General features: G+C 40.5%; 2 protein-coding genes across 7 annotated transcripts in view; both read left to right on the forward strand.

Annotated features, from left to right (window-relative positions):
- The window catches only part of PLEKHA1 (pleckstrin homology domain containing A1), a 31215-nt gene extending 12721 nt beyond the window's left edge, over nt 1-18494 (forward strand). For 2 of the 5 annotated variants that reach the window (XM_002191325.7, XM_012574717.5), the window contains exons 2-12: nt 1256-1416; nt 2791-2847; nt 3591-3636; nt 5076-5173; nt 7512-7643; nt 8438-8581; nt 9459-9527; nt 11326-11390; nt 12196-12259; nt 12591-12680; nt 15941-18494. In XM_002191325.7, coding sequence (XP_002191361.1) covers nt 1276-1416; nt 2791-2847; nt 3591-3636; nt 5076-5173; nt 7512-7643; nt 8438-8581; nt 9459-9527; nt 11326-11390; nt 12196-12259; nt 12591-12680; nt 15941-16270 — 1236 coding nt within the window. In that variant the 5' untranslated portion in view covers nt 1256-1275 and the 3' untranslated portion in view covers nt 16271-18494. Of the gene's footprint in view, nt 1-1255; nt 1417-2790; nt 2848-3590; nt 3637-5075; nt 5174-7511; nt 7644-8437; nt 8582-9458; nt 9528-11325; nt 11391-12195; nt 12260-12590; nt 12681-13750; nt 13856-15940 lie in introns of all 5 variants that reach the window. The other 3 variants (XM_012574720.5, XM_032749217.3, XM_012574719.5) reach the window with 3 other exon arrangements.
- Nucleotides 18495-24615: 6121 nt separating this feature from the next.
- The window catches only part of HTRA1 (HtrA serine peptidase 1), a 31059-nt gene continuing 30148 nt past the window's right edge, over nt 24616-25526 (forward strand). Inside the window, exon 1 of one of the 2 annotated variants that reach the window (XM_072931335.1) lies at nt 24616-25117. In XM_072931335.1, coding sequence (XP_072787436.1) covers nt 24667-25117 — 451 coding nt within the window. In that variant the 5' untranslated portion in view covers nt 24616-24666. The remainder of the gene's footprint in view (nt 25118-25526) is intronic. The other variant, XM_072931334.1, reaches the window with a different exon arrangement.

The following is a 25526-nucleotide window of genomic DNA, read 5'->3' on the forward strand; positions in this document are numbered from 1 at the left end:
AAAAGTGGATATCTGAGTCCCTAAAATAAGCACTAATTCTCTCCCCGAAGTAACACTTGAAAAACAGTCTCATGTTTTGGTGTGGTGTATCAGTATATAATTACAAATAATTATCAGATGTCTGTCTCATTGTATGTGTATGTAAATGTATTTAAATTGAGTAACTTTAAAAAAGTATTGAAGGTAAAGAATTTAAAGAAATACTAAAATGAAACTCCATATTACACAGTTAAATCTGGAAAAGTTGGAAAATTATGAAAAATGTGAAATGCTTCAACCTTCTATGTCTTACATTAGTATTTTTAGATCTGTACTATTTCTGAATTTTGTAACAAAATGTGAAGACTGAATAATTTCTTTCCTGCCCTGGGAAAGATTGGCATCAAGCTGATTTTTATAATTTTTAGATGAGTATGGAAATTTATCTTTGGTCTTACAAGGCTGGCTCTTAAAGTAAAACGACTGTCCCATATAATAAAAGGAAGCAAAACTCGTGATGCAAAAGGCAGATCCATATAAGGTGAATGGTAAAATGGTAATAGGTGGGCACAATGCAGCTTTTAATTTAATTTTTTAAAGCAAAACAAATTAAATGCAGCAAATTTAATTTTTTAAAACAAAAGCCAAAATAAAAGCCTGGTGCTCTCAGTCCTCAGTACCATGAGTAGAGGGTGTTCACATCTCTGTTGGTGCACGTACAGCTTCATTTTTCCTATTTAATGTATAAGAATGAAAAGATGTCTTCTTAGGCACAGCAAGACATGAAGTGCTTTTTGTAGGAGAGAAGAAAAATGAGAACAATGTTTCTAAAAGCTTTTTTATTGCATTTGCATAAGCTAGGTATGAAAAATTGCATTGGGCAGTGGAGCTCCTGACAAAGATTCTTTCTTGGCCATGAGAGGCGATGTCAAAGGAGGAAGTGTAACCCCACTGCTGTCTCAATTTTCTGCATGTTGTGAAGGAGAACCTTTATTTTTCAGGGATCTTGTCAAAATCTTGATGCTCATCTGCTGCTTACCACTTGTAACTTTCCACTTAGGCTGTTGGATCTGTTAAATACATGCTGCAAAGTATGAAAGTCCTGTCTAAAAATTCAGTGGTGGAGGTGTGGGGAGCGGCTACGCTTCACTTACCCTTCCGTAGAAACTTCTTGAAGCTACTGATTGAAACTGCTCAAAATGTCATGCACAAAGCAGTCTTAAAATTAGCAACAAGGAACCTTGCTTACCTCCTGTGCTTTTTTTTGGTTGTGCAGTGTGATGTCCAGGGTCAGAAATGCCTTATGTGGATCGCCAGAATCGCATCTGTGGTTTCTTGGACATTGAGGAAAATGAGAATAGTGGGAAATTCCTGCGGCGGTACTTCATCCTGGACACACAGGAGGACAGCCTGGTGTGGTACATGGATAACCCACAGGTGAGCTCTTCCTGGCAGGAGTTTCCTGGTTTTTCTCAATTTTGGATTTTCTAATGAATTTGCAAAAGACAAGTTTGGTTTAGTATTATGGACCTGGAAGTTGGGGGAAAAAAAATCATTGTGTAAATGAAATAATTGTAAATCAATTTAATATAACCAGATGAGCCAAATCACACACCCTGGTGTTTAATTCACCTTTAACCTTACGTGGCAGTGGGTAGTTTTCCTTGCATTACACATTGCTTTCCCTCAACAGAATCAGTCATTGAAAAGCAATTTGTAGTGAACCCTGCAATTGCAGTCCATGGATGGTGATGCAGCTTGTATCCATTGGGATGGGGAGCAGCCTTTAGATAAAACTACTTTTACAATGTGCCTGCATCCCTGTGTTTCCTAGCAGAGGGAAGAACAGATAATTCAATTCTGTGCTGAAGGTTTGGGCACAGAGCAGTGAGAGCACAGGATCCAGGTCAGCTGACAGCTGCCTGCCAGAAGAATATCCATGTACCCTTCTGCCAGGAGCAGCAGAGTTAAAAACCATGAGTCTGCTGTTCAAAGGAACCAGCAAAAACAAAATGTAAATGAAGTGCAGCTCGATGGATGTGACTTGTGACTGAAGCATTTAGCAGCTCTCACTGAGGAGAAAAAGAATTTCTGCAAGCAACACAGACTTCAAACATTGGGTCTCGCTGAGTGAAAAGAAGCAATTCAGGGCATGTGGACAAAATTCTTGAAGTGCTGTAGAAATTGTAATTCCTCAGAAGTTTTAAGACTTAATGATATTTGCAGTGCACACCCAGGCCTAGGTTAGGCCTTTTATTTTACATGGACAAATGAAAGGGTTTCTTGCAAGAGGCAAATTGAAACTTCTTGAATTTCTTCCATCGCTGTAATTTTGAAGAACTGCAGAGTTCTTGTAACTATGTGAAGGCCTTTCTAAATCTCTGAGGTGATTGGAAAATATGTAAGATGGCCTTTGAAGTATCTGACATAATAGATGAATGTCACTTCTTGTCCCTTCCTCCTGCCCTGGTCAAAGTACATGAGACTCCAACATCTGTTAAGGAAAAAGTATTCTTTCCGGATTTCCTGGATGCAGTCCCACAAGAATCCTTTTTCCTCTAGTAAAATACATAAACCTCTGAAACAATTACTATTTGTATTGTTTCTAGCAGTCTTTCTGTTTTTAGTTAACAGATGTGTGTATAATAAACAAGTAGTTTAGATCCTGTTTCAAGCATACATTGTGCATTGTCTAAAAAATATGTAGGGTTTTCTTTTTGTTTGTAGAATTACTTGCTTTTTATGCATAAACACTGACTGTGGTGTGAGAATAAACTAGTTTCACTCTGTAACATATGTGATTTGTTTCAGAATCTTCCCTCTGGATCTCCACCTGTTGGGTGCATTAAACTTACCTATATTTCAAAGGTAAGATAATTATTATGTGAGACACTCATTAAATTCTTGGTGGTAACTACCAAGGGCCTCAACTTCAGACAAATTTAAATGCCACTTACTCCTTTTGCTTCTGTGATACTCCTGAATTAGGGAAGTGTTACAACACTTAAATAGGTTCGGGTTAGAATAAGAATAGATTAATTACTGTGTTGTCTTAAGTTTATTTAGTGATTTCAGACAGCAGCTCTTTGTGCTCGTAAAATTGACATTTCAGTTCTTTATGAGTATTTGAATTCCCATTAGTCTTGGAGAAAAGACAGGCCATTTACAAAGGGGAAGATGTCTTTGGGTGTGATACCTTGCAAGTAATAATGACTTTTAATAGACAGGACAGAAATATTTCTAAAAAATACTAGTTCTTTACATTGTGTACACAGTTCTAAATATGCCTGAAAGGGAACTGTGAACTAAGAAAGTTTCTGTGGTTAAATTTGCAGCAGATACTGCATTAACAAATAAATGGAGAAAAATACTTGACCTTTTCTTGTCTTTCTGTTAATTTCTTGTACTTCCTTTGCATTTTTGTTGTCAATACTGCATCTTCCCACCTTCCTTGTTTGTCTTTCATTTTTGTTTGATTTTAGTTCTCTTTATCATTATGCCTAACCACCTTGCTGTGCTGCTAATCTTTGAATTTACACCTTGAAAGCGAATAAAACTTGTAAAATCTGATGTGTATTCTGTGACATTTATAATCTTAATTTCCCTTCTAGGTTAGCGATGCAACTAAGCTGAGGCCAAAGGCAGAGTTCTGTTTTGGTAAGTTTGGCATGTGCTGTGTACATCAAGTGCCTTCTTCAGACTTTTGGAACAAGGATAATGCTCTGCAGTTCTGGTACTAACTGCAGCTGGTAGTGTTTAAAAAGCAGCTTGTGTTCACTTTCTTCTTTAGTATGATGGACATGTTGGCTTCCTCATAAGGTGTTTTTGTGTTTTTTCATATTGCAGCTTAATGAGGAGTAGGTGAGAGCTGTGTTTTCAGATGTCTGAAATTTTTGAGGCATTAATGAGTAATGACAGTTGTTTTGAGAAACATGGCCTGCCTGTCAGCTGGGAAGACAAGAAATTTAACTATTGAAATCTGGTTTACTCATTAAAGAGTTGATTTAATTGATATAAAAATACTGTCAGACAATTCTCTTAAGTCAAATTTCAGCTTCTGTTGCTGCACAAAAAAAAATTCTTGGAGTGCCTTCTAGGTTTAAATCTGTTTAAAATTTACTGAAGCTTTAGATAATTCTAAAGCTCCTCCTGGTTTTAGGCAAGTACCTGGTGTGTCAGTTCAGTGCCATCTACAGATTCTCCTGCACATCTGTGGAGGGCTTTGTCCTCAGCAGCTGTAAAGTTTCTCCTGTCAGTGGGCCAGCTCTAAAACACCTTCATGATCCAAAATGCTGGCTTCAATATCTCTAAATTTATTAGAGAGTTTTCATACTTTGTAGAGGAAAAATATCAATTTATTGTCTTTATATTCAGATGGTTGTAATTACAGTAAAACCTATTTCAAGAATTAGCCATGATTTTTTTGCAGTTACACTGAAATGTGTTTGCCCTTTTTGGATAAAGGATGCCAGGGGTTGGGAGGTAGAGATATAAACTCATTAAAATATGTTTCTCTGCCAACTAAGTAAAGTAAATAAAGTAAAGTAAAATAAAATTTGTGTTGTAGCCATCTTAAAGTTGTTTGGTCCCATGCATCGTATACTTAGTAATTAATACTGATTTTCCCAGCAATTAAAAGAAAAATTAAAAGTAAATTGGTGACCATAGTCCTGTTCATAATGTCACAAAAGATAACAGATTCTGGGCAGAGGGTTAAAAGGAGGAATTGTAGAAGTCCTCAGGTATAAAACTTGTTGCTTGAGGAAATTGAGAAAGAGGAAATGGAACTGTAGAATATTTTGATAAAATTCAAGACTTCATTTCTAGGTCAGAAAAACCATTTTTCGAAGTTTGTGCCATGCCATTTAAGTGGAGAGTTAAATTACTATTTTTTAGAATAAAGCTTAAATTACTATTTTTTAGAATAAAGCAATCAAGTGGATCTATGTGTCTTAAGATGACTTTCTGAAAGGAAACACAGCAGAGTACTTAAATACTTTAAAAGAATTTTCATCTGAAATCAAATCTTTTCATAATGATATTAAGTTTGCTCTTAAATTTCAGTGTTGCTGACTTTTCATAATGGTTTTTAACAGTTATGAATGCAGGGATGAGAAAATACTTTCTACAAGCCAATGATCAGCAGGACCTAGTTGAATGGGTAAATGTTCTGAACAAAGCTACCAAAATCACAGTAAGTGGTTGAGTTGATATTTAGCAGTGCTTGCAAATGTGACTGTCTCTAGGTGCTTAAATGTAACCTTTGCCTCCAGTTTCTATCACCACAAACAAGTCTTGGCTTGACTTTGCAGACCTGTAGAGAACTCCCCCTAAGTTTGAGTTTAAATTCCTTTTTGGAAATTGGACGAAAGATAATCTTTTTAATTACAGCTTAGGATTTTTCCTAATAATTTAAAATTAACTGTGCTTACTTAATTTTATTCGAAATACCCGGAAGACACTAGCAAGCAGTGAAAAGATACACATACTTTTACCTGCTGTCAAAAGTTGATATTTCTTAAAATATCACTAAAATATTGATCAAGCTCCAAAGGCTCTCTCCTGATTTTGAATGACATCCATGTGAAGAAACATTGATGGTTCTTCTGGTAAATGTTAAATTACTTTTCTGGGTTGTACCAGGACAAGTTGTTATCTCGTGATAGAAACCCTCACATGTTATCTCAGTCTTTTCAGGAGGCAGAAGTTATGGTTTTGTTTTCTCCAGTTTAGGGGAAGTGATGACAGTGAACACTTCTGAGAGCACACCCCCCAGCAAAGAAAGGGTTCTTTCTCATTTTTGGTTATCAAAGGATGGTTACATGAGTTCTTTGCATTGTTTTAATATAGCCCATTCTTTGGAGTTACAAAAATGCTACTGCTAATAATAAATTTTAAAAAACCAGAAGCACAAAGCTTTCTCACTTGTGTTTTTCATAAGGAGGATGCACGACAAGCAGTCTGGAGCTGTTCCCAGTTGAAAAAATTAAGTGAATAAATAAATAAATAAATGTATCAATTTAGAGTGACTAATGTTTATAATCTGTTTATCTTGCATTTTAAATGGCTGGTGAAATCATTAGTATTTTGTCTTTGAAGGAGCAAGCCTTTGAACCGTTCATCTCTTCACAGCTCAAGTACAATATTAAGTACGGCCAATTATTGAATCAAATAATTAAGATCACTCAATTATTAATTTGAATATGAGCATTACTTGCTGCAGACTGTAATCCTCCAAGATCCATTGCATGTTTTAGTCCTCTTGAGTGCTGATAATGTCAGAATGACTGTGAACCTCTGCAGCTTGGCACGCTGTGTACCCGTTTTGAGTGCTGTTTGAAAATGCCTTTGTGTGAGGAGGTGGTTGTGGGCTTGGTCTGCAGCATTTTCAGCATTTTCAGAGTTGTGACAGCTGAAACTCTTGCCCACAAAGCTGTAGCTACAAGCCCCTGCTCTTGATAGGCTGAGGCTCATGAGTGGCTTGTCCTTCAGTGCTGGACTTGGCTGGGGATGGAGTCCCTGGCAGAGGAGTGGCCAGCAGGACACTGTCCTAGGCTGACATCTGCTCTCAGCACTCTCTGTACTTCTCTGCAGGCTGCATTTCGTAAAATAAGCACTCCTAGGCACAGGAACCTGAATCACAGACTATAAAGTAGCTTTGGTTTCTTGTCTAGATCAGTTCAGTTCCAAGTTTTGGATGTGACACAAGTTGTGTGTCCTTCTTTCTGAAGGAGTTTGGATGTCTTCTGTAAATACCCAGTAGGTTGCTGGGTGGGGTATATGGGTGTGAGACTCGATCTCTTCTTGTTGAAGTAACTTCAGATTTGCTATATTAATATTAAAGGTGAAGGAGATTAGAAATGAAAAAGGTCTTGTAGTCAGTGCATTTCTTAGGTTAAAGAAATTTACTCAGAAAACTGAGTTAACTTTTTAGATCAAAACACTTATAGGGAAATCAAATTCCTGTGGCGTTTTGATGGCCTTAATTCCACGTTTGAGAGAATTATCTAATAGTTACTGATAGATAGGCAGGGTCATTTTGGACAGAATTTAGCAATATATGTATGATTAATTGGGGCAGTGACATAATCTTCATGCCAAGTACATGTGAGGACAAATGTCACTCTGGTCATACACTCTGTGTGACCAAAGTCCCCGTGTTTATGGCCTTGCTGTGCTGGCTCTGCAGGCACTGGGGCGTCTCCACTTTCTTACTAAAACTGAAAGCAGCTGAAAAATAAAGAATCAGTTCTATAAATCAGCAGTGCTTCGTGAAAATTAAGTGAAGTACTTCATGGCAAAGCTTGCAACTGATTTATTGGCACCACTTTCCTCCTGAGCACTACAGCATAGCCATTACAACAAATTTTTGTGTAAACCACTTTTAGCCTTTTACACTTAGTGACCATTTGTTAAATCCTGCTGAAAATACCTCAGAATTCTTGAGTAATGCTCAGATTTGGTTTTGTTTTGTTTTTGTTTTTGTTTTTTTTTTCATGAAACTGATGTCAATTCTCACATTCCAACTGCAGGTACCAAAGCAGTCTGATCCTCTCTGCCAAGTGGATAATGCAAATCGTCAAGCTGAAAGCCCAGGTGGAAAGAAGCAAGTCTCTTACAGGACAGAAATTGTTGGTGGTGTTCCCATCATTACACCCACCCAGGTAATGCCCTCCAGATGAGTGGGTTATTATTTAACACAAAAAACTGTACTTTTATATGCATCTTTTATTCATACTAATTGGGGGTTCTGAGGATTTTATTCCCTTTATACAAGATTTTAAAGAATTGCTTGAATACTGATTTCTTTTTTTTTTTTTGCTCACACATACCTGTTAATATAATAATTATATTTTTGTCTGTGTGAAATTAATTGTTGGTGTTCACAGTGATGAAGTTCTGCCCCTTTAACAGAAAAAAGGGGAAAAAAGTTGTAAGGAAAAGTGGGAAGAAAAGTTTGAGAGGCTGGACAAGCTTATGGAAGTGGAATCTGTGCAGTGCTAAAGATAGAACTGAATCTCTTGCTGAAAGTTTCCTGAGCTGAAAATAGTTACAGAATTAGATTAATATCATGTAAATTGCATGTATATTACCAAAATGCTTTAAAATTTTGGTGAATTCTGATGCCTTGTAGTCCTAGAAACAACTTCACGTTTTCTGTAGCCACCTCTAGTGTTTTGCCACTTTTTTTTTTTACTGAGTGTTTGTCAATATTATTTGAAAGTACTCAGCACATTCTTGGTTTAGTTTCTAAGAGCAGCTTACAAGGACTCAGCCCTCGGGGAATCTCAGTTGTCTCTGGAAATCAGTTAAAATATTTTGTTACTTCGAATTGGAAATGAGATTTGTGAATATAGAATGATAAAGTTATTTCCTATTGTAACTACTATAACTATTCCTTGACCTTTAGAAAAATAAAAACTTGAGAGTAGTCTGAAGTCTCCTGTGTTTTTTCTAGAAAGAAGAAGTCAGTGAGGGCAGTGAAGGGGCTGACAGGAATTATTTGAAGCGGTCACAAAGTCACCTCCCTTATTTTGCTGCTAAGCATCCCCCAGATAATGCCATTATCAAAGCTGGTTACTGTGTCAAACAAGGAGCAGTGGTAAGTATTATTAAAAACAAAAGAAAATTCTCAGTGATTTTATTACTACTGACACTAATAAGGATTAACTGAAGATAAAATTTATCCTCCAGTAGCACTTAATTTTTATCTGTGTTACTTCTTTTCATGACTTTCTTTCGTGTTGTGTTGTTGAAGATACTTTATGGAGGCAAAGTGTGTGCCCAGATTCCATGTGATGGTTAATGCATGCAGCTGGGAATTCTCCTGCTCTACATCCTGTACAGATCCTTATTTTGCTTATTAAAAACAGAACTTCAGTGCTTGCTTTTTAAATCAGTCAAATGTCAGAAAAAGCTGATTTTTCAGTTCAGAGGAAGAATTGTACATCTTATCAGTCTGATTAACACAAGTGGAGTTATTCATGTGATGCCTTGCTAGAAGAAGGAACAGATAGTTCAGATTAAGCAAGATATACATCTTTGAGTTCTCAGACTCTTTTTATCTTGGATTATAAAGCTTTTTTTTGTGACATCCCTTTTTTAGTTAAAAATAAACTAGAAACCTGTGATGTATTGTCTTCTGATTTTTCCTACAGAATAGTTCTGCTGCTGAGTTTCTACAGTTTGAACTTAGAAAATAGAAGCTTAAAGAATTTTTAATTTTTTCAGTTTTCAAAAAATTGTGCAAAGCATGCATAATTATCTTGGGGACACTAAAGATGCAAAATTTGTAATTATAATAAACTGTGATGAAGACATTACTCAGAATTAATAGTTATGAATAAAAAGGAAGTACAAAATATCATATACTATAAATAAAAACTAGAATGGTAAATATAATTCAATATATTCATAATTCACGACATGCAAGTATCTTTTATATATAAAATATATAAATATTTTTTTTCCCTTAACAGATGAAGAACTGGAAGAGAAGATACTTTCAATTAGATGAAAACACAATAGGATATTTCAAGTCTGAACTGGTACATTTCCAATTCTGTGTTATTTTCCAGTGACAGTTTCAAGGAACATGCTTGTGTTTGAGAAATGTGCTCTGCAGGAGAGTCAGTACTGTAATAACTTTTCATGATTGGGAAGAACAAAAAAATTAATGGGGCAACTGTTCAATCTGTTTGGGAACCAGCCTGTAGGGCACTGAAGAAGAGTAATAAAATCTACTCTCCAGTCACCCTGATTCTTGTATTAGTAATTTGTCATTTTACATTCTCATATAATTAATTGTGTTGTTGAAAAAGACAAAACTGTAATCTTGCAATTCTTCATTTAAAGTTAGAATTATGCTTTATCATCCAGATAAACATGGCCAGCCAACATGGATGAAAAACTCTTGATTTTCTGTTCAACAGCAGCATTTCCAGAGTTTCTTTTACTTTCATGACCTTTCTTTTTCCCTTGTCACCCTTAAGTTTTTGGCTGATTTTGACCAGATGTTAAGTGCCTTCAGGCTTCATTTGAAAATTAAATGTCTGGTTCTGAAGATTAAGTAAAGTGTGGGATTCTTTTCTTGAGAAAACAGACTAAATGTAAGAAAATCTGTACCTACGGAATGAAACTTGAGTTGTAGAGTATTATAAATTATGGAGAATTGAGTTACAGGCCAAACACAAGATGTAAAATGTCAAGAACCCAAATTTCAGGCTATTTCTGAAGCTAACTTTGATTTCATTTCTAATGAGGGGATCTGCAACAGTAGCAGGGGTTTGATCTTGCATCATTATCTTTGTTAAGCTGTCAGCAGAACAATTCTGACTCATTGCCTATAAGAAACCCTCTGTTTTTATTTCAAAAACAAACCTGAGTTCAGATTGCTCACAAACAAGTTCTAACCCAGTGAGGAATTGTACTGTGGGGGAGTGTAATAGGAGGATGGTAGAAATCCTCTCACTTTTAGTGTTTCATTGTGTTCCTTGAACCTGTGCCACTCCACAGGAGCACAGTGGAATACAGGCGATATGAGACTCAGAAAATGATCATTTCTGAGCTGGGCTTTTCCCTCCAAGAGATGTCTGTACTCCAGAGATGTTCTTCACAGTTGATGTATTACTTTGAAAGTGCATTTTAATAGATGATTGAATCTAAGAACAGCAGAGAAGAGATACAAGGAGCACAATAACTGAAAACATTGAGTTTTAAACTTTCTACATTTGATCTGCTAAAGAGCAAAATGATCTGATGAAAACTGCTCTTGGAGGATGATTACATTTGGGTGACATTTGCTGCTTGCTCAGCATAAATCTCCTAAGTATCAGTTTCAGAAATGGTAGGGGAAGTCATTCCAGAGCTGAAAGCTTTTGTTTTATCTGGAAGTTGTAGCCAATTGAAGCAATCCATTGTAACTTGGCTTAAAGAAAACAGGAAGTAAAATAAGTTGTAGTTTGTAGTTTACTGCAACAACCACTGGAAAAGAATAGTTTGTGTGACATTATGTTGTCATGGGAAAAGTGAAAGTGTTTCTGTTTGAATGTTCTCGCTTTTTTCCTGTGGTGTGAAACTTTAACTCTTATTTTTATTATGGTAACAGAATTTCTGAATGCTTTGAAAGTACTTGTTCTTTTACAGTGTTAAGGACTGGTTTCTTTGTAGTACTTTTAATTGTATTAAGTGTAGGATATAGTTAATCTTACTTAAAGCCATGTCATGCTGTCCAATTAACATAACATCTTCCGGGGTAGCATTTCATAGCAGATTCATGTAATCAAAATTTTAATGAAATGAGCTAGTTGTTAGATCCACTGTACTAAAACATGTTTCTTTTTTCAGGAAAAGGAACCTCTCAGGGTTATACCACTTAAGGAGGTCCATAAAGTTCAGGAATGCAAGCAGAGGTGAGGAGGGAAGCACTGATGTCATAACATGGGATGGAGTTCCCTGCTTGGTCATGGCCAGGCTGCTCCTTGGAGAGCTGTTCAATAACTTCACTTGATGTGTGCATGTGGGATGTTCTTGCTTTATGGGACAGCACATTGTTTTGTGCATTAAATGGGTTTTGAGGTTCTGTCTTAATGTGTGTTTCAAACTTTCAAATTTGGACAAGGGCAGAACAAAGGGATATCAAGGAACCAAGAATTAGAGATGTGTGGGTGCTGTCTGATCTGAGGCAGCAATTTCAGGAGTCTCTATTCTGTTTACACAATCTCTAAACCTTTAGAGGACATTAACTCAGGTTAGATGGATGAATCTGGCTGAGAATACTCTTCACCCTGCTGTTTCCCTCCTACCAAATGGCAATATACTAAAGAATAATTGCTTTTGTAGCACTTGAGAGATACTGATTTTTCTATTTTTTCTTTAGCAGACTACTTAGAGAAATTTGACTAGAATGATAAATATTTTTAATCTTCACATATGATTTAGAATGTTCCAATTTAAATGTATGATAAATATTTTTAGACTTAATGTTATATGATTTTAAATGTTCCAATTAAAAATACATGTAGCAGCACATGTGCTACTGGTAAACTAAAGACTTAGGGCTAAAATTAGTAAAAAACCAATAGTAGAGTGATAAAGAAATGCAAAAGCTCTGAGCATACAGCAAATGCTCTGATTCTCTTCCAGTTCTACAGTCTTGTTAAAATACAGTGGGAAAGTTGTACTTGCTTTTGAAGTATTTTTGTATTTCATTTGCAGTGATATAATGATGAGAGACAATCTCTTTGAAATTGTAACAACATCTCGAACCTTTTATGTGCAGGTAATTTCTTTTTTTTAAACTTCGGGCAAACCAGAGTTAAATACACTTTAAAAGTGAAATAGCAGCACTTCTTCACTTTGACCATGGCATGATTTCCAGGGGGAATGTGATCTTCAGGACGTTTTATTTATTGTTTTGTATAGCTGTATACATCTTAAGTAACTTCAGAGTGAGAAATGTCTGGGTTAAGAAATAAAGCCTGCCTGTAAGAAATGAGGTGCCGCCGTGTTTTGGTAGCACAGTGAGCAGCAGGGTCAGGTTGTGGCTGCAGGTGGTGGGGCAGTGGGCAGGCTGAGGGCTGCTGGTGACCGTGCTGCTGTTGTTGCTGCAGGCAGACAGCCCCGAGGACATGCACAGCTGGATAAAGGCCATTTCTGGGGCCATCGTAGCACAGCGGGGACCCGGCAGATCCGCGGCTTCCGTACGTCACCCTGCGCCTCAGAGGGGCTGCCATTAGCTCCTGTCCACTCCTGGTTTTCCTTTGGCCTTTCCTCTCTCCTGTCCTGTACCAACGTGGCCTTTTTGCATGAACTTTCAAACTTCAAATGCTCTGTGTTCTTAATGGAGCACTTTTTTAGTCCTACCTGTGACTTGCTGTGCGTTGTTTGTCTCAAACACGTAGATAATGCAGTGCTAACCTGGAGAAGTCCAGTATGATCTGTCACTATTACTAGTTTGGGAGTTAAAGTAGAACTTTCTAATTCCTATGAGGTGTTTCTGCTAATTGCTGTGTTTTGCAATCAAATGACAATACCCTAATTTCTTTGTAACAACTCTCACTGCTAAATTGTCATTTTCTATTACTGATAGTTTATTGTATATGCCGATACAGATGAAAATTTAAACTAAGAGCTCTGTGCTCACATGAATTAGTTCTTGCTGTTGGAAATGCAGTGAGAGCAGCATCTTGCAGTACTGAACTGGGGCACTGTGACAAGTGTTAATATTTCTGGAGCCACGTGGATGCCAGCATTTCACACCTACTAGCATTTAAACTGTGTTAGTTGTGTAGCACAAAGGTTATTAACTTGTGGAAAGTAGTAGAGTTACTCTGGTGTCACAGTGTCTCCAAGTATGCCCAGATGTTGTGCCAGGAATACTTCACAGTTCAGGTACTGCATGCTGTGCTTTTCATTTTCTGTCTCTGGGATGTTTTGTAATAACCTGGATATATCATTACCCCCATAATCTGAAATCTAATAATTCAAACCTGGCTTTTGACTGCAAATTTACATTACTACCAGTGTTTCTGGTAACTCAGCCTAAGCTCTCAACCAATTTTTGGTAGGTTCTTCATGCTTTTAAATAAAACTTCCTGATATAAATTTTCTCTTTGTGGGGGCAATGCAAACACGCAGGTAACTTTTCTTTTCTGTATGCTTTTTTTCCTGTGATTTTTTTTTTTTTTTTCGTGTGGGGCTAACTGAGCAATGTAGCTATGACTGTCTGCATCACTTCTTGTTCCCTCTGTTGTCTCTCTCCCCAGTCCAGGTGACTCTAATCTTAGCTTTGCACTGTGTTCCAGATGCGGCAGGCCAGAAGGCTGTCGAATCCTTGTATACAGAGGTATACATCAAGAACTGGTGAATGCAGCACGTATGTGGGCTCTCATGGAAACTTGCCTTCTTAACAGAGGGCTAGGACTAGACACTAATTTGCACTATAAAACAAACTAAATAATAATGCTACCTGTTGTCATTACCATTACTTAAAACTAACTCATCAATAATATCGTTCGCTCACAGGTTTGCACTGTTTTTTCACGCTTTCAAAATGATTGGAAATGAAAAACGCCAAAACCACTGCTTATACATCAAAGCACAGTAAATATTTTAACATAAGTGATGTCACTTTAATAGGAAAGTACTAAAGCTAATTTGCATGAGAGTTCATATTTCCATTTTACTTTACATTTGTTTTGAAACTGCGCAGGAGCGAGATGAAATGGAAGCTGCCCACAAACTGATACAGATGAGTGCACACAGAACATGCAGGTTGTAACTCTAGGATTTGGAAGGGTCTATAATAGCCTGATCTGCATGGCTTATGAGACCTGCATGAAATGATTAGTTCAAACATAGAAGCATTAAATCATAATGTATAACCAATACCCTGTTCAAAGCAGGGCACTTCAGGAGTAGTGCAGCAGCACAGTCTCTGAACTCTGAAATTACAGCCAGTGTGGGTAGTAAAATCTGAGTATCCTTCAGGATAGCAAAGCAAAAATTCTGAGATCTTGTCCTAATATCCCCTTTGTCCTATTTGGTGAAGTAAAATGATTAAAAATAAAAAGAACAGTAAGTAAATCAGTGAATCATAAGTTCTCCTAAAGCAAACTTTTTTCCTTAAGTATCAAGTCAGATATGAAATAAGGCAGTGTAAATGATGTGAAATACTTTAGTGACGTTAACACCAAACTCAAGTCCAAAAAAAAAAAAGTTGCACAGGTTCATCCAATAGCATTAAACTCATTTATAAAAAGAAATATGGTAGTACTTGGCAGACTCCATTTTAATGAAATTTATTAATTCATATGTCATGAAAATATCATAACATTCTAAAATAAACTTGAAAAACTACAGTGGAAAAAAATAAGTTTTTAATTCAGGATTTATATTTGCATCTTGGACACACATCTGTGATGGGTTTGGGGTTTGTTTTTTTTTTTCTCCTAACAAATGTGCTTGAGAAATGCCTTGATTTGTGTGTGCACATGGGCTGGCAGATCCCTTTAGTTCCTGGACTAACACTGGTGATGGCAGAACTGGCAGCAGCTGCAGCTCCTAATGCACACACAGTTCACTGCAACATTACACAGCATTTGGATCAGAGCATTTCAAACCCTGCACTGCTCAGGGATTTGAGACATCCTGACAGAACTGATGGATGCAATGCAGAGCCCAGGGAACTTCTTGTTCCTCTTCAGGTCAGGCTATCCCAGGACATCCAAGTGGCATTCCATGCCTGTTCTTCAGACAACTAAATCATTCCTGGGTAGTCTGGGGACTTGTTTTTGTCAGTAAGTAAATGGTGGAAGATATTTTGGTAGTTATGTAAAGGTCAGCAGAATAATGATAATAAATACAAAACAATAAGTTGCATGGAATGAGTAGCTTAAGTATCAGTTTCTTTTCTAGGTCATTAACTTTTGAAATTTTTATATAGTCTTGATAGCTTAAAATTTTTGTTTGGTCCTTGGGAGAAATTGGGAAGACTTGGTGCTCCAACAACAGGGAACAGTAAAATGTGCATTACTTCAGGATCCAGGATACAAGTGCTTGATTTATATGAATAGGTCTGAATACATTTTTCTTTTGGAAAGATGTGACTTTCAATGGCCTTTAAAGTGTGCATCTTCAAGAAGTTATTTAACATCTTAGTAAAATGAGGAACTTCAATTTGCTGGACTAAAGTCTGCAGAGCTGCTGTGCTTGATTTGAGAATTTAATTTTGTTAAGTGCAGCAGCTGATGTTGCTGTCACACCCTGCTGTGAGCTCACACTCAGTAAAGCAGTGCCTCAGAAAGCACCTGCCTCCTGCTGCCATGGCTGAAGCTTCGCTTTGTGTATTTTCTGTCTCGATTATTTTTTTTTTTGTGTGTTGGTGAGTCTGAAATCTGAAACTGCACCTTTCCAACGTGCCTTCAGCCACTCCATCTGACGCATTCCCTTCTTTTTCCAGGAGCATCCCGAGCCTCCTTCCGAACCCGGCCATGCTGTCCGTCCTGCCGGCCCAGCCGCAGCCAGCTCACATTCCACAGCCCCTCGCAGCAGCCCTCTGGTCCCAGCCCCTCACCCCAAACCCCCTGCCTTGGAGAAGCGAGGATTTCACGAGTCTTTTACCAAGGCCAAGCCAAGGAGCTACAAGATCCAGGCTGTCGCTGCAAGAGAATCAACTTCCAAAGTGACTGACCGGGGTCCCTGGGAACCCCGGAGCAAAAACGGCACTCAGGAACAGGATCCTGGCCTGGTGGATCTGGATGATGCAAGCCTTCCAGTCAGTGATGTGTAGGCATGGAAGCGTTTGGAGAATGATCCATTTGTTCGGTCCTTTAATTTCCTCGCTCGGACTTTGAACCAAAGAAAATTCCAGGAAATGAGAACAAAAAAACAAAAAAAAAAAATACAAACCAGAGCACTGCTGTTATATATATGTGTGTGTGCGTTCCTGTGCACACATGGGTATATATAATGTGTTTGTGTGTTGCCTTTCAGCTGAGGGTCAGAGATGGACCTTAGGCGTTTTCTCAGAGCCTGATAGTAAATCACTTACTAGGGAGGGGCCAAACTGCACAGTTTAGGAAAAAAAAAATACCCAAAATGCATTAAACAACAACAACAAAAAAGTACTTCTGCAAGTAAGCAAGGTACCAGCAACTTCTAATTCCTAATCTGGCAGGTTTACTAAATTTGCAACTAATGCTCTATTTTGGAGAACTTGTTGCCAACAAATGTGATTGTTTAATTTCATCTTAAACTACAGTAAGATTTTAGGCATGTATGAGAATCTTTTCTCTCTGTAACTTTCAGATACCAGGAAATGCACAAAATGTTTCTTCTGTTCTTTAAGATCAACAGTGTCAACTGATTTGTTATCAGAACAAGAATTCTGAACTCCCTTGGAATTCTAGTTATGGTGCTGTAAAATTTCCACTAAAATAATATTTTGAATAGTCAGCCTATTTTTGATGCACTCCTAAAGGTGGGTTATAACTTTTTGCACATTTGGATTTCCATGGACTGCATGTATTGGTGTTTTGGAGGGGGGAGAAGAGAATTTGGACTTTGGAATTTGGACACTTTAGATATTTTTAACTAAGTAGGGTTTATGTTGTGTTATATTAGGCTTTGCAGCAATTATTTTTTCTTAAATGTTTAAATGTATTGTTTGGTTACTGTTTTGAGAATGATTTCCTTCCCAGTGCTTTGTGAGCAGTTCTTGTTTCTGTATTGATCGTGGAAGAGCTCCTTTAGTTGTGTTGTTATTGGTACTGAATGTTCCCAGTCCTGCAATCGTGGCCTATAACTTTTGGTGCACTAAGAATCTGAAGTGCCTGTGTTTTCTCTCACTTTGTTGAAACACTTTTGGGTTAGTGATGTACACAGACCATTCTTACTGGGTTTGAGCGTTGGCTTGGAGTTGCTCTGGATACCATAGTTTGAAACAGCTCTTTAAAACAAGATTCATGCCAGGGGTACCAGTGTTCTGGTGTTGCACCCACTGCTGTGCAATATGTGTTCTTAAAAAGTGAGTGTTTGTTGTTTGTGTACATTGTGTCATGGGGCATCGGTGATGCCAGCGAGGAGAACCTTTACATTTCAAGTATTGGATTAGGTGGTGTGTACTTTTCATCATTTTGGGGAAAAAACCCATTTGCTTTAATCCCAACCCCACAAATATCTCATGCTGCTGCTTACTGTGATCCCGATTGTCCAGCTGTGTGAGACTTCTGTGTCTGCTGGAACCTAAGATACATATCAGGCAAGTCCATCTTCTCTCCAACTTCCAAACTGACTTCTTGAGAGATATGGATGGCTTTACCACAGCAATTTGTTGATCCCAGGACAGAATAATTGGTGTCATACAAGAATGGAATATACTGAATTTCAAAACCTTAAATTATATCAGCACCTTCTTTTGGTTTTGGTTTGGTTTTTTTTTTTTTTATCCATAAGCTAACTAACCACTGTCTTAAGGCAGCGGTGTCTGTAAATTACTGGTTTTGTTTGACTTTAGATATATGTGAAAACTAGCACAAAATTGGAAATTACTGTAAATGTCTGTACTAGTATTGTAGGTTTTAATTTCTATAAAAATAAACCATTAGCTCTTTAAAAGCTTATTTTTTCACAAGAACATTCTGTGTGGAAGACACTTTGCATTGTAATATTTTTACTGTAGTCTAACATCTGAAATCACTTGCTCTGGTACAGCTTTCACACTGCATGGTCATTTTATTGTATTTTGGTATTGGCAATTTTACACATTGGGTGGAGGTAAAGCAGCTCCATTACGGGACTTAGAAAAAGAGGGGAAAAGAGGAAAACGAAAAAAGAAATGAACTACTGTTGTAGTTCAGTAGCATAGGGAAATATTTGTGGTTGGTCACTGTCAGGGTCTCCTATTTATCAGTACTTTTATAAATCTATGAAAATTGTTAAATTATTTTAGAAACAGTGCTGTAAATATGTCACATTAAAATTGTCAATAAATCAGTTTGGGTAACTTAAAAGAACATCTGGTTGAGTTTCTTTGCACCATGGCAAGTATTTGATCAGAGCAATATATTCTTTTTCAGCTTGTAAGAGATCAGATTGTCCTTTATTCAGCCATAGCATCTCTAATTCTTCAAATCTGATCAGGTTGTGTAGCCTAATAATGAAATTGGACAGACTGAGCTGATTTCCTTGTGCTAATCTCAGTTTCTTCTGTGGAAGTTTTACATGTTATGCAAGGGATATTGATAAAAAAAGCATTGTACCATGGATTTTCTGGCTTTACACTGATGGATCAGAAGGGTTCTGTCTCAGAAATGCTTTCCTGAAATCCAGGCTGGCCACAATTGCCCAGATTCCACTGCCCCCACCTGGCTCTGCTCTCTGCCCCTTCACTGGAGAGGAAATCCAATTATTCTGTATGGCCACAGATTTAAACTCACCGTGTTAGAATAAAATATTTACAGAAAATGGAACTGCTGACTGCAGTGCACATTCCTGGGGGCAGCTGCTGAGGGCTGTTGTGTTAGGATACAGTTTAATAAAGTGGAATATTCCTTAGCCTCCTGGACTGTCAGGATGTCAGCACCACCTAGGGGTCACTCTCTGGCTTAAAAAATCAGTCAAGTCTAGTACTAATCTGCTTTTAAAGTGTATTTCATACTTAAAAACTGATCTGGAGACTCCAGTTGTTAAGTCACTAGACTGTTCCAGGTTGAGTTTTTTTTTTTGTTGTTGTTGATGGTGGTGGTTTTATTTTTGGTCTATTTTTAGGCTATTTTTTTTTAGGTTTTACAGTAAGTATTATAATGGATGGAGGAATTACAGAGTGCACCTGATACAGACACTCTGAAGGTGTGGAACAGAAATCCTACTGTCATTTTAGCAATTCCATTTTAAATAGAGGTGAGAGAAGAGAGGGAAGAAATGAAAGAAGGGGAAATATTGGATAGGGCATTTCATACTAAAAGGTGAAATTAAAGCAGTGTAACCCTCTGTGCCATGTGTAGTTTTACCTTTTAACAGTTTGTTTAATGCCTTAATAGACATCTGAACTTTGCAGAACATCCTACAAATTATTTGATGCTCCAAGCCAGAAAGCTCACTGCTGAAGTGAAGTAAAATAGTGAAATACTGAAGGCAGCTCTCGGGAGAACTGAAACCTGAATCCTGCCCTGGGACTTGTGTCTGCCTGGGTTTTTCACTTGAAAACCACGGAGGAAAAGAAACTGGCACTTATTTGTGAAGGCATTGTTAATGGGCTGGTAGCTGCTGAACGCTGCCCTTCCAAGTGTTGCTTTTGACACTGTAATTAGGGATTTGCATTTCAAACGAGTGGAATTTTGCATATCGGCATGCACGGTGAACGCATCTTGCAAGAATTTCAACCACTCTGCGTTCTGGTGGCAGCCGGGCACACCTGAGTCACCTCTGATCTCAAGGGATTGTGATAAAAAAACATCCCGGGGGAAGATGTACCATGTGTGGGAATCCAGAGCATCCCTCTGGCAGGTCTGGGACCCTGGCAGGGGTCAGGAACCCCCCTGGACAGAGCCCCCAGAGACACTGGCTGTGATCTCTGTCCATGGAAAAGAGTTTTCAGCCTTACAGGATGAATTACCAGCTCTGAGGGTTTGATATCAGTAATAATTAAGTGTGGCACGGGTGCAAAAGTAAAATTTTAGGATTCTAGATGAGGGGTCCAAAGGGGACAAGATGGAGGAAATTGGGTGTGCCTTGTCCTTTTTCTCCTTCTTCATGCCCTCCATGTTTCACTGCAGTGTTGGCATTTTTCTGTTGGTTCAGGCTGGGGACACACTGTCCAACGTAGGTGACAGATATTGGCACGTTATTGTAAATCCAGCACAGGTAGTTTGTGGTATTTAATGTTTGTACCATCCCACTGAGGGCAGAGCCCCACACGCTGCCCTGCAGGACAGAGCTGCGGCAGGGCAGCAGAACATGTTAGAGATAAACAGAATAAACAACCTTGAAACCAGCACAGACCAATTATGGCTTCTGCTTTGACAGACAGAGACTTTCTATAATCTCGGGATCATCAATAGCACAACCATGGATTTTTCTGGCTTTACACTGATGGATCAGAAGATGCTTTCCCGAAATCCAGACTTGCCCCAATTACCCAGATTCCACTGGCCCCTGTGCCCCTCCAGAGGGGTGGCAGTGGGTTTTTTCTGTATAAATGCCAAAGTTTGGGGGTTGTTTTACAGCCTGATGTGTCCTGGCTGGCAGCTCTGCCCTGCGCCGGGAAGGAAACGCCGCCTGACCGCAGGGACGCGCTCAGCGCGCATCAGCAATTGTTCCTTGGGCAGGTCCCTTGGCTTCAAAAAACACCCTGATGGTTCGTTTCGTTTGTAAGTGATGCCAGCAGTTAACGCTTGTCAAGCACCAGGGCTAGATTATATCAGGAAAAGAACGTGGAGTTTTAAATTCCCTGGTTTGAAGCCATTCCCTTTCAAAGCAGTGGTTTTTTTTTTTTTTTTTTTTTTCTGTATGTAGCAATGAGTGGAGTTTTTATAAAGGTTTGGGTTTTTTCTTTAAGTTTTTATAAGATTTCTCTTGTTATGTTAAAGTGGAGAAGTCCTGGGTTTTTGGGAGGTGGGAGTAGGGATGTTGCACTTTTCCCCACCCGAAAATCTGAGAGGAAGCCATTAAGGCATGAAGCAAAATTCTTATAATAATTAAGCAAACAGAATAAAGTTGGGAAAGCTTTCTGCAAAGTCCAAGATGTTGGAGTTCGCTCATACTATCAGCATTCCAACTTTCCCAAAGCTCCTTCATCCTCTTTTCTCTCTTTTCTCGACTCAGACTTTCCCATTTTTCTCTGTGCCCTTTTTTCATCCTTTCCTTGCTCCCCCCTTTCTGTGTGTGCCCAGGTGGCAGGGCGAGGCTGGCACAGCATCCCTGCCCACACTTCCATACCTCTCGGAGAATTTCTAGCGTGTGATCTCTAGGTGGAGCCTCCTATCAGCCAGTTCCATGTGAAAAGTAGGAGATATTTTACCTCTGAGACTCCAGAGTGGTTTTTTCAGACCACATTTTTGGCCTTTCTGGTGGTTAATGTCTGCTGCTTTGGGGAACTGTTCTGTGTCAGGTGGAGGAGAAATAATAATTGCTGGGTGTGCAGCACCTCTCAGGTGTAAGGCACTTCTGCACAGATCAGATAGGCAATTTTTAAAATAACAAAAATAGAAAAATCTATTTTTCAGTGCTTCCAAATAGGAGTTAATGAGATCTTTCCTGAACCCGTTTTTTGGTGGTTTTTTGTTTGTTTTTTTTTTTTTTTTGGTTTTTTTTTTGGGGTTTTTTTTTTTTTTTGTTTGTTTGGTATTTTTGTGGGTTTTTAAATTTTAATTTTAATCGGTTTGGGGCTTTGGCTTTTTTTTTTTTTTTTTTTTTTTTTGTGATGGGGCTTGTTTCTTGCTAAAAGCCCATCACCATTCCTTAAAAGCATGTCTTTATTTAAAAAGGGGCAAAACCCAAACCAAACCAAAACCCCCCATGCTTATAAAACCCCAAAGCCTATAAAAAGTAGTCGATAAGCAGTGGATAATTAATTACTTGGAAACTTTTTGCCATGATATCCATCCATATATATTTATATGGATATATATGTATCCCCCATATATATATGGGGTTATATATATGTATGTGAATATACATACACTTAAAAGATCTTTAACTTGTAAATATTTTAGAGTTTTTCTTATTTATTAACACAAATTATTTTAGTATTAAGACAATTTTTTGTGAATTGTTCCATTTTACTGCTTGGGCCACTTCTGAAATCAGATGACTCTCCTGAAATCTCTTTTCTTGCAGAGTGTAGAGGTCATTGGAAAACTGCAGATGTAAAGAGTTCACACTGGAATTTTAACTAGGAGCACTGGAATATAAGTGGTTTCCAAGCTTCAGGTGCTAACCAACAATTTATTAAGTTTTGCATGCAGTTGGATGCGTTTTTATGGTGTTCCGTGGAACAATTTGCATTCTGGTGCTTGGGACGCTCCTTCTACCTGCTCAAGTGGCTCGTTGTTAAACTTTTCCTAGGAGAAAATATTTTGAATTATTTTATATTAATGCAGTTGCTGACAAGTTCAACTCCTTGGTCGCAGCTCATCTAACAGTTAACAGCATTTCCTCTTGCCTAATGGCTTGTAAAGTTCATTAGCTGCTTGGTTATCGGCGCCTGATAAAGGTACACTTAAATAATTATAGATTGGGAGCCAGTTCAAAAGTTTAATCGGCTTGTAATTAAAAAAAAAATTGGCTTTGCTTCCTTCCCAGCTTTGGCAGGGCTGCCCTGTCCCTCGGAGGGCACTTGGATGTAATTCAGCCTCCTTCAGAGCATTTTGGATGTGCCCGAGGAGCAGATGGCACAGGGACCGCTCCCATGGGTTCTGGCCGGTGCCCAGTGCCGGATAAATGAGATCAGCTTGCCTGTGGGATGCTGGAAAACGGCTTTTTTAATTATTATTATTATTATTATTTCGGCTGATTAACCTTCTGTTAATTGCTGGTATCCACCTCGTCCTGCGGCTCTGAGTGGAGCAGAAGGTTCGGGAGCATCTTTCCTTCCTTCCATCCTCCTCCCGAGCCGGGAACCTCACAGCCATCCCCGGGGAATTGATCAGGATAGAAATTACCTGATATTTGCATATATTTACATAGAATGGATGTATCCTACACTCCTTCCACCACGGTACCAGCGCTCCCCGCATCCCTTTATCAGCTGGAAACTTTATCAGCGCTGACTCTGGATTGCTTTCCCGTAATTCCTGAGCCTTATCTCCTTTTCTCCCCATCTTAATCGCCGGGCGCAATTTCGGTGCTTGCACCGCTGAGTTCGCGGTGAAACCCTGAGTGTCGCTGTGAAACGTGGATGAAAAAATCAAACCTTACAATTCTAATAAAGATTTGTAGGGAATGGGTATGTTTCTTTACAGTGCATGTCGGGACTTACTGCTTTTCAATGGACTTGCGTACCTCTGAGTACTCTGGATCTTTTTTTATTGCCTTTACTAATTTTTATATGCATAGAATTTCACAATAGGTTAATGCATATTAATTTTGCTGATTTTACATTACACTTACAGCTAGTTATACTTGTACTCAGTTTTTGTTAGAAAGTACAGAAGCAATTCTTGGGTCACTCTGCCCTGTCTGTTTCAAGGTCTGAGGAGTCTTTCTTATCTCTGATCTTTTCGTGTGGAAATTTGCATTTTTTCTTTTTAGCTGGGGTAGTTTTGGTGGGGCTGCAGTTACTAGACTAAATAGTAGATCTAGCATGCGCAAAGTGGCACATTTCATTTAAATCTAAATGGACTTATATCCGGTTAAATTTTCACTCTGTATCAGCTGTCCCGGGGGGGATGTCGCTGTCCTGGGGGGCGGTGTGAGGATGTCGCTGTCCCGGAGGGGTATCGCTGTCCCAGGGGGGTGTCACTGTCCCAGGGGGCTGTCACTGTCCCAGGGGGGTGTCACTGTCCCGGGGGATGTCGCTGTCCCAGGGGGATGTCGCTGTCCAAGGGGGGTGTCACTGTCCCGGGGGGTGTCACTGTCCCGGGGGATGTCGCCGTCCCGGCGGGGCGGTGTGGGGATGTCGCAGCCCGGGGGGAATGTCACTGTCCCGGGGGCGATGTCACTGTCCCGGAGGGGATGTCGCTATCCCGGGGGATGTCGCTATCCCGGAGGGGATGTTACTGTCCGGAGGGGATGTCGCTATCCCGAGGGATGTCGCCGTCCCGGCGGGGCGGTGTGGGGATGTCGCAGCCCAGGGAGGATGTCACTGTCCCAGGGGGGTGTCGCTATCCCGGGGGCGATGTCCCCGTCCCGGCGGGGCGGTGTGGGGATGTCGCTATCCCGGGGGCGATGTCGCTATCCCGGGGGGATGTCGCTGTCCCGGGGGATGTCCCCGTCCCGGCGGGGCAGTGTGGCGATGTCGCTATCCCGGGGACATGTCACTGTCCCAGGGGGCTGTCGCTATCGATGTCACTGTCCCAGGGGGCTGTCGCTGTCCCAGCGGGGCGGTGTGGCGATGTCGCAGCCCGGGCTGAGGGGGGGTGTGGAGGGGCCGTACCCGCGGTCCCGCCCCGCCCCGCCGCGTCTCCCTTAAAGCGGCCGCCCGGTCCCGGCCGCGCTCACCGCGCTCGGTCCGGAGCCGCCGCCGCGATGCCGCTGCGGGGCTGGACGCTGCTGCTGGCGGCCCTGCTGCCCTCCGCTCTGCCCTCCGCTCTGCCCTCCGCTCTGCCCGCCTGCCCCGAGCGCTGCGATCGGTCGCGCTGCCCGGCGCTGCCCGCGGGCTGTCCCGGCGGGCCGGTGCCCGACGCCTGCGGCTGCTGCCGCGTGTGCGGGGCGGAGGAGGGCGAGGCGTGCGGGGGAGCGGGGCCGCCCTGCGGAGAGGGGCTGCAGTGCGTGCTGCCCCCCGGAGCCGTGCCCGCCTCGGCCACCGTGCGCAAGCGGGCGGCCGCGGGGCGATGCCAGTGCACCAGCAGCGAGCCCGTGTGCGGCAGCGATGCGGTCACCTACGCCAGCCACTGCCAGCTGCGGGCTGCCAGCCGCCGTGCGGAGAGCCTCCGGCAGCCGCCCATCATCGCCATCCAGCGCGGAGCCTGCGGGCAGGGTGAGGATGCGCGGGGGAAGCGCGGGGGATCGCTCCGCCATCCTCCTGCCCGCTCTGGACGCGGCTCCCCGTGCGGGGAGGAGGCACCGGGGAGCAGCCGGAGAAGGGCTCGAACCGAGCGGGAATGAGGTTTGGCAGCGGCTGCCGAGTGCAAGGGGTGAAAAGCCCTGTACCCGATTTAAGCTTATCTTCCGAGGGGTGATGTCGGGCTCGAAACTGCGGGAAACTGGCGCAAACCCCGAGAAACGGGGACCGCTGCGAAGCCGCGGTCGGTGATGCGGCTCCAGCAAAGTTTGCAGAAATAACTCAAGCGCGATCCCGTCCCGGCGCTTTGTCCCAGGAAATGCCCCCGGGAATAAGGGCAGGAATGTGATGGAGCAAAGGGGTGGGCAGAGCAGGCTGCTGCCTG

The sequence above is a fragment of the Taeniopygia guttata genome, chromosome 6, assembly GCF_048771995.1.
Source record: "Taeniopygia guttata chromosome 6, bTaeGut7.mat, whole genome shotgun sequence".
Lineage (NCBI taxonomy): Eukaryota > Metazoa > Chordata > Aves > Passeriformes > Estrildidae > Taeniopygia > Taeniopygia guttata.